We start from the raw sequence: 12,277 nt of genomic DNA on the forward strand, positions 1-12,277 counted from the left end.
CGACTGTTGTATCATTTTCTTGCAATTACGGCTAATATGACCTACGTCACCGCAATTCCAACATCTGGGCTCACGTCTCTTCGGCATCGTGTTACGAACTACTTTTCGTACCATTTCTTCCAGACGTTCATCGTTTGGTTCGTCGCCTTCTTCAATGGTTCTTACTCGATGACTCCGTGAAGTTTGACTAGCTGTTTCATGTTCCAAGGCAATAGCGAGCGCTTCATCTAGAACTTTCGGTCTTGCTAGTCGTAATGCTTTCTGTAATTCACTTTCTTTTAACCCATTGACGAAGGTATCTACAGCAATTTCTTCTAAAATGTTGTCTGGTACCTCCGGATAAGCCAACCGCACTATACGAGCAACATCTGCTTCAAACTCTTGCAAATTTTCACTTGCTCGTTGAATTCTACTTCTTAGTTGCGCCTTGTAGACTTGTTGTAGATGGGCATCTCCGTAACGTTTGTCTAGTCGAGTGAACAAGGTCTGGTAACATTTTTCTTGACCCTTAGGAATCGATCTTAGGATATCTGCAGCATCACCTCGTAAAGCAGCAGTCAAGGAAACAGCTTTTTCTTGTTCTGTCCAATGATTGGCTGTCGCAATAGCTTCAAATTGTCTAAGGTATATGGACCAAGAAGACTTTCCATCAAATGGTGGCAATTTGAATCTCATATTATGTGTCGTTTCGTCTCTAGGTAATTCTTGTTTCACTACCGGATCTAAGGCTATTGTATCAACTGGTGGTAGTACTTTTGTGTTAGTTATCATGGTCTCTAATTGTTTGATCTTCTCTTCTACGTCTTCTATCTTGTCGTTTACATTTTTCTGTATCTTATCGAATGTTCTTGAGACTTCTTCAAATTTCTCATTGTTTTGATTACATACTTCTTTAATTATTTGAGAAGTCTCATCGAATCTTCTAGACACATTTTCAAATTTCTCGTCATTTTGTCTAGCTATTTCTTTAATAATTTGAGACGTTTCATTGAATCTTTCATCATTCTTTCGAGAAGATTCTTCTATCATTTGAGACGTTTCATCGAATCTTTTGGAAACAGTCTCGAATTTATCATCAGTTTTTTTAGAAGTTTCTTCTATCTTCATTAAAACTGCTTCTTCTGCTGACTGAAAATGGAATGTCTCTGGGTCATCTCCATTCTTGTTAAGATCAGTTTTTAGTCGTTCTTGGAGTATCTTCTTGGACCCGCTGCAGTCTTCATCGCGTTCTTCCAGTTGCTCACGCAACTGTTTTACTGAAAGTTGTACTAGCACCACACATACATGTGTGGTCAGGCACACACGTACTTTTTAAATGTTCTTTTCGTACAAAGATCACTACCGAACTACGCGGATGTTCCCGACGAACAATACTTTTCAAAAGTTCAAAAGTCTTTTTCAAAAGTCACTGCTGAATTTATTTCTTTTACTCACACCGTAACACCACTGTAGCGAGATTAAATAAAACGAGCGGTTCGAATTTATATACATATATTTATTTATAACTTTACAGTTCGGTAGTATCTTAACAACTAACCCTACTTCTAAAATCGCGTCATATATATACCAAAAGTATTAAGTTCCAGAACATTCGGGAGTTGTCCCACCTCTAATTCGCCTACGTGACCTGTTGTTCTGTCTCTCACTCGATGGATCTCGAAGCTTCTCGAGGAGTATTAGAGATGCAATGCAACCGTTACCTGGGCCATCTCGAAAGCATGTTCGTAACAATACTTTAAAAAAAGTTAAGGTTAGCGGAGGATAACAGATAGGCCTGTTCTTAAGCAATAACAGATTTTAAGAAGTTCAAAGACTCGCATATATGGGAATCATGAGTGTAATGAGATCGTGCTCCACTATAACCTTAGAAAAAATACTAAACTTCCCCTTTTTGATACACCCCGTGGCTCTAGTTATTTCCTGGAAATTTTAAGTGTTACAATAACGCAGTCCATCAAGATAACCTTTAAATATTGTATACACAGGTATGAGTTAACGTAAAAAGCAATTGGTTAAATTAGAGGGTAGAGGGGAGGTTAAATTCTTACGTAGTTTATTTGATTCGATTTATATTTATTGCTCAAAAACAAATAAAGGAATAGTAATAGGGGTTATGGGTGCTAATAGTCTTCAGAAATTCAGTACTAGCTGAAAAACACTTTAATTTAGCCAAACCATTTATTGTCTGGGAGAGCTAAATTATATCAAAGACTCTGCAGTCCACAACTTATAAATTCTTAGCAGCTTAAAACTGCAGATAATTCCTTAACCAATAGGCAATGCAGAACAATATAACTTTGATTAGCAAAAATGTTATTACAGCCTTCTAGTCGCTATATAAAAATTTTCTTAAAGCTTCAAAACCAGATGTGAATTTTTTTTGGTCATGTGAGATTAGCCCTAATTATACTTTATAATTAAGAATCGACTCGGGTGAAAGGGACTTCGCTGATATTCGGAAATTTTAGAAAGCGAGAAAATTATATCTGTTCTTAGAAGTGAAGGGTTAGTGGATAGACAAAACACACAAGCTATTGACTTGTTTCAAGAGAACCATGACCTGCCCTCGATATGCCCATTAGAAAGCGTAGTATAATTCTTCTAAGGATTAGTTGATCATGGGCGTAGCTAAACGAAATTTGTGAACGAAAAAATTTTGAAAAATTTGCGGTATGATTGAACATGCTTTAATCCTACCTGTAATATTTACTTTAATTTTTTATTGCATTAATATTCTTTTTTCCTCATTTTTTCTTTCTTTTAATGAAATTGTTGAGACTGGCTGAGTGTCTAATGCCTATTCCAAGAAAAAATCTCTTACTTTGTCATCTTTGTAAAATGTACACAGAATCTGCTAAAATACAGAGCAGAGGAACTTCACTGCTTACGAATTAATATTTACGATTGCAAAATAAGAACCTGATCAGGTAACAAACTGAAGTCAGCAATAGGCTTTCTTAGAAGCCCTTATCTTTTGCTATAAAATATAGATATAAGGTATAAACAAAACACTTTTCACGTAGCAGTATGGAAAGGTCTACAAGAATAAAAGTCCATTTTGAAATATGTAATCTAGTTTCAACGTACTTGTTACGTTATTTAATTTTTAAAATTTCTAAAAAAGATCTCTAATGTGAGTATGAGAATTACGAAACTTCGATACTGAAATATTATTGCATTATTTATATTTTTTTCAGTTCCTCCAATGTTATGGATTCCCCATCAGCTGGTAGGAGTTCCTTTAAATTACGCCGTGACCCTCGAATGTTTCACAGAGGCGAATCCAAGTTCCCTAAACTACTGGACCCGAGAAGACGGCCAGAATATGATACACGATTCACGGAAGTATCGCACGGAAAACAGCGTCGGCTATCCTTCATATAAGACCCACATGAAACTCACCATTAACAACATTCAGCAAAGTGACTACGGCACCTACAAATGCGTCGCGAAGAATCCCAGAGGGGAAACTGATGGGACTATTAGATTGTATAGTAAGTTTCACCATTTATTAAGAAATATCTTAAAGGATGAAACAAAATGTTTTAAGCAAAACTGAGTTTCTACAGGGGCCTTACCCTTAATCATTTTTAGTAAAATCATTGGTAACTTCTAATCATATTTGTGTTCCTTCCTATTCTATTGTTGTGAATTTATTAATTGTTATGTCTTTAATTTATAATGTCTTTACTAATTTATTATCTTGTTCCTACTTTAATTTATTAAAAGGCACGATAATTAATATAAGTTTATTTATCACTACATACACAATAATTTATTAGTAGGCGAGCGTAACAATAATATCACGAGCGCGAATCTTCTTTATTAACTGTCCCTTCCAAATAAAGTTCCGTTATTATATACCAGTGCCGTTATCTCGAATAGTCTAAAACCTTCGATGGCGAAACGGTAAAGGCAACTGGATTTCCCTCGCATCGGTTCTGGAAGGTCGCTCAGGTAAATCGAGGCCTCTCGTAAACTCTACAACATATTAGATTAAAAACATGTTTTAAAGGTTAAAACTATGACTCATATTTTTACGTAACATTGCCCCCCTCTCAAAAGATGGTTCCTCCTGGAACCTTGTTGGGACTAGAACTGGAACGGTATGCTGGTATCGGCAACTGGACCCTCTTTTACAACTTCCAGTTGTATAAAAATGACAAGGGACGGTTTTCTCTCCGCACCAGTAACTATGCGGATTGCAACAGACTAACACCTGGACTTCGGTGTCTTTAAAGATCTCCTCCACCATATTTCGGATAACCCTCCAATCTAATTGGCGGCACTCCAACTTTGGCATGGCTAACTTTTGCACGTCGGACTCTAGTACGTGCCCTCTCAATTGAAGTAAGGCTTCCCATACATCTCGGTAGGTAGGTTGGTCACGGGCAGTGCCTTTTGTTACCAGGTAGAAAAGGTAACGTGATGCATCTTGGAGTTTCAAGGTTTTACCGGGAGCTGGCACTTGGCATTGAAGTTCTGCAACTCGACCAAACTTCCTTCGAAAGACGGATGCCAACCCTGGTGCGTCTTTGATACTGGCCGGGATGGTAAGGGCCAGCGAGTAGTCATCGGGGAGCTCGAGTAGATCTTGCTTTTCTTCAGTGGTAACACCATGTCTCGCTTTACCGGTACCTCCATAGGCACCCATGAATTCCTCAAACGTGAGGTCAAACACATCTTGGACTTGGTTTACTTCCACTTCTTCATCTACGTCGTGGTCACCTTCGAAAGATGCCAACCGGTTATGGTGTACTATCATCGGCTTTCCCCTCGGAATCTTGCTTATTCGGTAGATGACATCGTTGATCTTCTCCATGATGAGGTATGGACCTTCCCAAAACTGCTGCAATTTGGGAGAACAACCTTTTCGCTTCTTGGGATTATACAGCCATACTTTGTCGTTCTTCTTAAAGCAACCCTTTTCGGCTTGTGTATCGTACCGTTTCTTCATTCGGTCGCTAGCGATCTGAAGGTGGGAACGGACCAACTCATGTACATCGTCCATTCTTCTTCGTAATTCGATCACATAATCTTCACCTGCTACATCTTCTCCAGGTCGACACCCAAATTCTAGATCACAAGGTAGTCGCATTTCGCGTCCGAATAGGACTCTGGCTGGTGTCTGGCCCGTTGATTCGTTAACAGCAGATCTGTAGGCCATTGTGAAGAACGGAAGGTATTGGTCCCAGTCTCGCTGATGATCGGACACCATCTTTGTCAAATACTTGCCAACTGTCCTATTCATTCGTTCTACCATACCATCCGATTGCGGATGATACGCGGTAGTTCTTGTTTTCTTCATGCCTAGTCTATCACATATTCCTTGGAATAGATCACTTTCGAAGTTCCTGCCTTGGTCACTATGGATCTCCAAAGGCACTCCAAATCGGCTGATATATTCTTGGATCAACTTATCTGCAACGGTGGCGGCCTTCTGGTCTGGAAGTGCGTAAATCTCGACCCACTTAGTGAAGTAATCCATTACTACCAACATGTACTTGCCCCCATTTTCACTTTCTGGAAATGGCCCTGCAATGTCCAAAGCTATTCTTTCAAACGGGCTTCCAACATTATATTGTCTCATAGGAGCTCTCCTTTTCCGGTGAGGCCCGTTACTCGTAGCACAAATAGTACATTTCTTACACCAGTCTTTTACGTCGTCGGAACTGTTCATCCAATAAAACCGTTCCCGAATTCGCTGAAGGGTTTTCCTTACACCAAAATGCCCTCCCGATGGACTGTCGTGTAACTGACGAAGTACTTCGGCTATTCTGCTCTTTGGGATCACCAACTGTCTTCTCTTCTCTGAACCGTCATCATTTTCCAGGACTCGTTTGAGCAAGCCATCTTCGATGATAAATGAGTCCCACTGGGCCCAATACGTCTTAACTACTGAGCATAGGTTTGATATTTCCTGCCAAGGTGGTCGACGGTTTTCCTCTTTCCATTTTCGGATTTTCTGTATAACTGGATCTCTCTCTTGCTCTTCCCTGATCTTAGTAGGCGTCCAGTCGTCGTTGACAATCGTCGTTCTTAGCACTGCCGCTTCCTTGGATTCCGTTTTGTTGCAGTGGGAACACTCTGCTGAGCATGGCCTTCTGGAAAGAGAATCAGCGTTTCTGTGGCTAACTCCGGCCCGGTGCTCAATCTTAAAATCGTATTCTTGGAGTCGTTCGATCCACCTGGCTATCTGACCCTCTGGATTCTTAAACTGCATCAACCACTTAAGGGCGGCATGGTCGGTTCGGATTAGAAACTTTCTGCCATAGAGATATTGATAGAAGTGCTCTACTGATTTAACTACTGCTAGAAGTTCTCTTCTCGTGACGCAATAATTCCGCTCAGGTTTTGAAAGAACTTTACTAAAATATCCGAGGACTCGTTCCTGTCCTCCTTGAATCTGAGACAGCACTCCTCCAATTCCCACATTACTTGCATCCGTATCTAAGATGAACTCTCCTTCTGGCAGTGGATACCCCAAAATTGGTGCTGTTATTAAATGCTTTTTCAACGTTTCAAAGGCATTTTGGCAGTCTATATCCCAGCGGTATTCTCTTGATTCCTCTGTAAGTCGCGTTAATGGCTTAGCGATATCTGCAAACTTCTTAATAAACCTCCGGTAGTAAGTACATAGTCCAAGAAAACTTCTCACTTGATGTTTGTCAGTTGGTTTTGGCCATTCCTTAATGGAATCGATTTTTCCCTTATCCACGGCCACTCCTTCTTTACTGACTATATGACCCAGATAATTGACTTTACCTTGAAATAGCTGGCACTTCTTGGGGTTTAGCATCAATTGGGCAGCTTTAAGTCGATTAAAAACGTTTTCTAAATTCCTCAAATGATCTTCGAATGTCTCCCCCAAGACGATTATGTCATCTAAATAAACCAGGCATGTTTTCCAAGATAACCCTCTCAACACATTTTCCATAAGCCTCTCAAATGTCGCAGGAGCATTACAGAGTCCAAATGGCATAACGTTGAATTGCCACAATCCAGATCCTGTGGTGAAGGCTGTCTTTTCTTTATCTACTGGGTCCATTTCTACCTGCCAGTATCCAGACTTCAAATCCAAAGTAGAAAACAATTTACTTCCAGCCAATGTGTCCAATGTGTCATCGATCCGAGGCAGAGGATAACTATCTTTCTTGGTAACGTTGTTCAGCAAACGGTAATCCACACAGAACCTCGTCGTTCCGTCTTTCTTCTTAACCAGGACCACCGGAGAGACCCATGGGCTCGTAGAAGGTTCTATCACCCCGTCTTTCTTCATTTCCTGAACAATCGTTTCAGCTTCCTCTCTTTTCGCCTGTGGTAATCGTCGAGCTGTTTGACGAATTGGCTTAGCATTACCAGTATCAATTTTATGCTTGACAACGGTAGTTCTTCCCGTCTTTCCTCCTTTCGGTACGAAAATATCACGATACTGCCGAAGAAATTCCCTTAATTTCCTTTTCTCCATCTGATTTAGAGACTGTCCTGCAACTGCAACCATTTGGTCGAATTTGTCGTTGGAATTATCAGATGTTGTCGCCTGACGGATTATGGATGTCACAGGTACACAAGTTCCTACTTTTGTCTCTTTCTTTATGGTCACTGGGTAGTCGTTGACATTGATAAGTCTCACAGGAATTTCTTTAGCCGAAGTCACCAATTCCTTTCCAATTATGATTCCACGGCCAACCTCATCGTCGTGGTTCCAAGGCTCCATCATAACAGGTCTCCCTTCGTCTACAATTCCCTGTAGTCGCGCTACTATGATCGTTTCGCTTCTCGCAGGCACGACTGTATCTTCTGTAATGGCTGCTTGCACAGTGTTGTCATTATGTGGATGGAGAAATACCTCCTCGTTGCCAACTTTGATTACCTTATTCTTAAAATCCAATTGGAATCCATGCATATTCATTACGTCCATTCCTAATATAACATCCTCTTCGATGTCAGCAACTATAACAGTATGGACAAACTTTTCTGCCCCAATTCCCAATTGTACCTGGATTTCTCCATGAATGTTGGCATTTTCACCTGTAGCGGTCCGAAGTCGTAACCTCGTTGGTAACAGTTTCTTTCGGCTGTTTATAACTGTCGGGCGTATAATGGTTCTGGTCGCTCCGGTATCCACCAACAACGTATGCTTTTTACCATTTATGTCTCCATCTACATATACACTATCTTCACGACATTTCAAAGAAGCTATTAGTATGAGAGGGTCTTTGGAAAAGTTCTGGGTCGAAGCTGCCCCCCTAAGGCTGACCCGTTCTAGTTTTCCTGATGGTGAGTTTCTTGATTTGCGTCGTACCTAGGGTGCTTACAGGAGCTTCGTACGTGTCCTATTTCGCCACAATTCCAGCATCTGATGGTCTTCGTTTTCTTGTATGTCATGCTTTTTATCATATTAACGAGCTGGTCAAGTTTATCTTCATCTTCTTCCTCTTTTACAGTCCTAACTTTACTGTACCCGCCAGAGGCCTGCGTAGCTGACTCGTATTCGAGGGCGGCGGATAGGACATCAACCAGCGTCTTGTGACGAGCTAATCGCAGTGTTCTCTGCATTTCATGATCACGAAGACCATCAATAAATGTTTGCACGGCCAATTTTTCCATCATGTCTTCGGGAGCTGTTGGATAAGCATATCGTACTAATCTGGCAATATCTACCTCATATTCTTGAAGAGCCTCATCTTTCTTCTGTCTACGATTTTTAAGCTGTGACTGATATACATGCTCCAAATGTTCGTGGCCATATCGCATATTTAACCTCTTCTTCAGTTGTTCGAAATCATCGGTCTCCTCTACGGCTATGGTCTGAAGCACATCTAAGGCATCTCCTCGAAGAGCGATAGTCAGGTTTACCGCCTTTTCTTTTTCAGACCATCCATTTGCTCTTGCGGCTGATTCGAACTGTTTCATGTAGTTGTTCCATGATGATTTTCCGTCGAAAGTTGGGACTTTAACATGAATAGAACCTCCACTTCCTTCAAATTTCGGCCGTGTCTCCAACTTACATTTCGTCTCGTCTTCTTTTATCTCCACTGTAATCGGATTGTTACCTCTCTCTGCTGTCCCTGTTTCCTCCATCTTCCTTTCCATTTCTTTCATCTTTTCTTCGAAGGCCAACATATCGGCAGCAACTTGATTTTTTAACGAAGATATTCTATCGTCGAGGGCAGACATCTCAGAAGTGACTTTAGAGATTTCCGAAGAGATGTTAGCAGAGACTTTGCTTTCCAGCGAAGAAATCTCGTTAGAAACTTTGTCTTCCAACGAAGCGATATCGCCGGAAACTTTGGCTACATCACCAGAAACTTTGGCTACATCAGAAGAAACTTTCGAAATCGACGAGAGGACAGCATCTTCAAATATATAAGTCTCTGGATCTAGTCCTTCTTCTAGCAAAGCGTTCTTTAGTCGTTGGACTAACTCAGCCTTTTTTCCGGTAGAAGCTAATTCTCTGTCTTCAAGATGTCTTCTTAAATTAGTCACTGTCAGCTCATAAATCGTAGCCATTTTCACAATTTATTTTATATTCACTTGTATTATTATTATAAGTCTAATTTATGTTCGATCTCACTCTGACACCATTTGTTGTGAATTTATTAATTGTTCTGTCTTTAATTTATAATGTCTTTACTAATTTATTATCTTGTTCCTACTTTAATTTATTAAAAGGCACGATAATTAATATAAGTTTATTTATCACTACATACACAATAATTTATTAGTAGGCGAGCGTAACAATAATATCACGAGCGCGAATCTTCTTTATTAACTGTCCCTTCCAAATAAAGTTCCGTTATTATATACCAGTGCCGTTATCTCGAATAGTCTAAAACCTTCGATGGCGAAACGGTAAAGGCAACTGGATTTCACTCGCATCGGTTCTGGAAGGTCGCTCAGGTAAATCGAGGCCTCTCGTAAACTCTACAACATATTAGATTAAAAACATGTTTTAAAGGTTAAAACTATGACTCATATTTTTACGTAACACTATTTAAAATTTAAATATTGAACTATTTAAAACCCTTATTAGTAATATCTACAACTTAAGAATTAAGTATTAGTGATAAACCAGATTGTTCTTGAATTTAAATAGTAAAACAGGTGCCATATTTTCAAAGGTATAACTATAATGTTTAGGAAATCTGCACTGCATAATTTATGTAAATGGTATTTTAAAATTCATGAAAAACAAATTAAAAATGAGTTTCTAAGAGAAATATATATATTATAAAAACATATAAATTCGGCAGGGTGGTCTTTTTTCGCCTTAACTTGGTGATATCTGTGTTTCTTCTTATTCTTCTTCTGATTATAACCCCTCCGGGCAGACACTAGTGGTTTCTGGTACTTTTGTACCAAATACTGCCCTTTTATTAAACTCTAAAAGATCGCCTGCGCTCTAGATAAAGAAGCTTTCTAACGAGAAGTTTAAAGATTTCCCCTAGCTTCTTCTTCTTCTACGGCACTACAGCCTAAATTGAACCTTGGCCTCCTATATTTTTTGCCTCCACCCTTTCTTGTCTGTGGCTGATCTTCTCCATACACGGACTCCTAAAAGGGCTTGTGCTTCGCTGTTTACTGTGTCTTCCCAGCGCTTTCTTGGCTTTCCAACCGGTCTCTTCCCCTGCATTCTAGCATTCAGTGCTCTTTTTGGTAGCCTATCCTCTCCCATTCTTATAACATTTCCGGTCCATTGCAATCTTTGTATTCTAATGAAGTCTGACAGTGGTGCTTCCTTATAAAGTTGATAAAACTTGTTGTATCGACTTCTGAAGATTCCGTTTTCCCTCACAGGTCCTAGTATTCTCCTCAGTACTTTCCTTTCGAATGTATCGAGTTTGCTTTTGGATGTTTCTTTCAGGACCCATACTTCACTGCCATCGCATGCTATTGGTCGAATTAAGGTTTTATAGATTCTCATCTTTGTATTTCGGTGGACATTTTTAAACCAAAATATATGGGAGAGGGCAAAATAGGCTCTATTTGCCAGCGTTATTCTCTTCCGTATTTCTCCATCTTCTGATCCGTCGGCATATATTTCTACTCCCAGGTATGTAAACTTTCCAACCGTTTCAATGTCATCTTCATGTATAATATTTGTGGGACTATATTTCTTCTCGTCTGTATCATTATTTTTGTTTTTTCTGTGTTAATTTCCAGACCAAGCATTTTTGTTTGCGTTTTTAACTCTGCGTATGTTTCCTGTGCTCCAGTTGATGCTCTACTCATAATATTAATATCATCAGCATAAGCGGCCAATTGAACCGTTCGGGCTTCTTCTTCTTCTTCTTCGGCTTTTCCCATTATGAGTTCGCCGTTTTCGTCCTCCACAGCACTCTATTCTCCCAGTCACCTTCTCTGAGGTCTCTATCATAGCATTTCCGACGTATGTTTTCCATCTTGTAGCAGGTCTTCCTCTTCGTCTTCTTCCCGGCGGGTCCCAGTTTAATATTCTTTTCGGCCACCTATGCTCTGGCATTCTTTGTACATGCCCGTACCACTGTAGGGCTCTGTTTTCCAACTTTTTTGTAATTGAGCATTTTACTTCCATTCTGTTCCATATTTCCTCCGTTCTTATTCTATCCGCTCTTGTGATTTGTAGACATCTTCTCATAAAGTCCAGTTCAACTGTTCTTATTTTATTTCGTATTGTTGTTGTCATTGGCCATACTTCCGCTCCATATAGGGTAATATTCATCACTATGCTTTGAAAGATCCCCTTTTTGTTTTCTTTGGTTAGAGTGTTGTTCCATATCACTCTTATCATATCTTTCATACAAGTACCATCTCGGCTAATCATTGACCCTAAATACTTGAAAGCCTTACAACTCTTAATGGTCTCATATTCTAAACTTAAGTTTAAATCTGCAACCTCAGGTCCAATACATAAGTATTCGGTCTTGCACATATTTATCTTGAGTCCCCAAAGTTCATATTCTTCCTTTAATTTCCTTATCATATATTGCATATCCTCCCTGTCTTGTGCAAAAATTACTTGATCATCTGCGAAAAGTAGTGAATGTAATATATTCTCTTAATCTCTATTTCGGTGGTTTTGTGTTCGTGCACATGCCTGAGTTTCATCCATTGTGGCTTTAATGAGTCTAATTAGCTTGTGTGGTATTGCCAATTCAGATAATATATTGTAGAATTTATTCCTTTTTGATTGAGTCGTATGCCTGTTTAAAATCTACAAACACGTGAACATCAATGTCATGTTCCCATGATTTACTCAAGATCTGTAAATATTTAATCCAGTCTCGAACTCCAC

The 12,277-nt window shown here is 39.6% G+C and overlaps 1 protein-coding gene across 2 annotated transcripts in view; it reads left to right on the plus strand.

The window, feature by feature from the left end:
• LOC140452141 (lachesin-like) overlaps positions 1-12,277 on the plus strand; it is a 374,675-nt gene that overhangs the window by 330,335 nt on the left and 32,063 nt on the right. For both annotated transcript variants that reach the window (XM_072546233.1, XM_072546234.1), the window contains one exon: positions 3,198-3,494. In XM_072546233.1, coding sequence (XP_072402334.1) covers positions 3,198-3,494 — 297 coding nt within the window. The remainder of the gene's footprint in view (positions 1-3,197; positions 3,495-12,277) is intronic.

Source organism: Diabrotica undecimpunctata, chromosome 10 (genome assembly GCF_040954645.1).
Source record: "Diabrotica undecimpunctata isolate CICGRU chromosome 10, icDiaUnde3, whole genome shotgun sequence".
Taxonomy (NCBI): domain Eukaryota; kingdom Metazoa; phylum Arthropoda; class Insecta; order Coleoptera; family Chrysomelidae; genus Diabrotica; species Diabrotica undecimpunctata.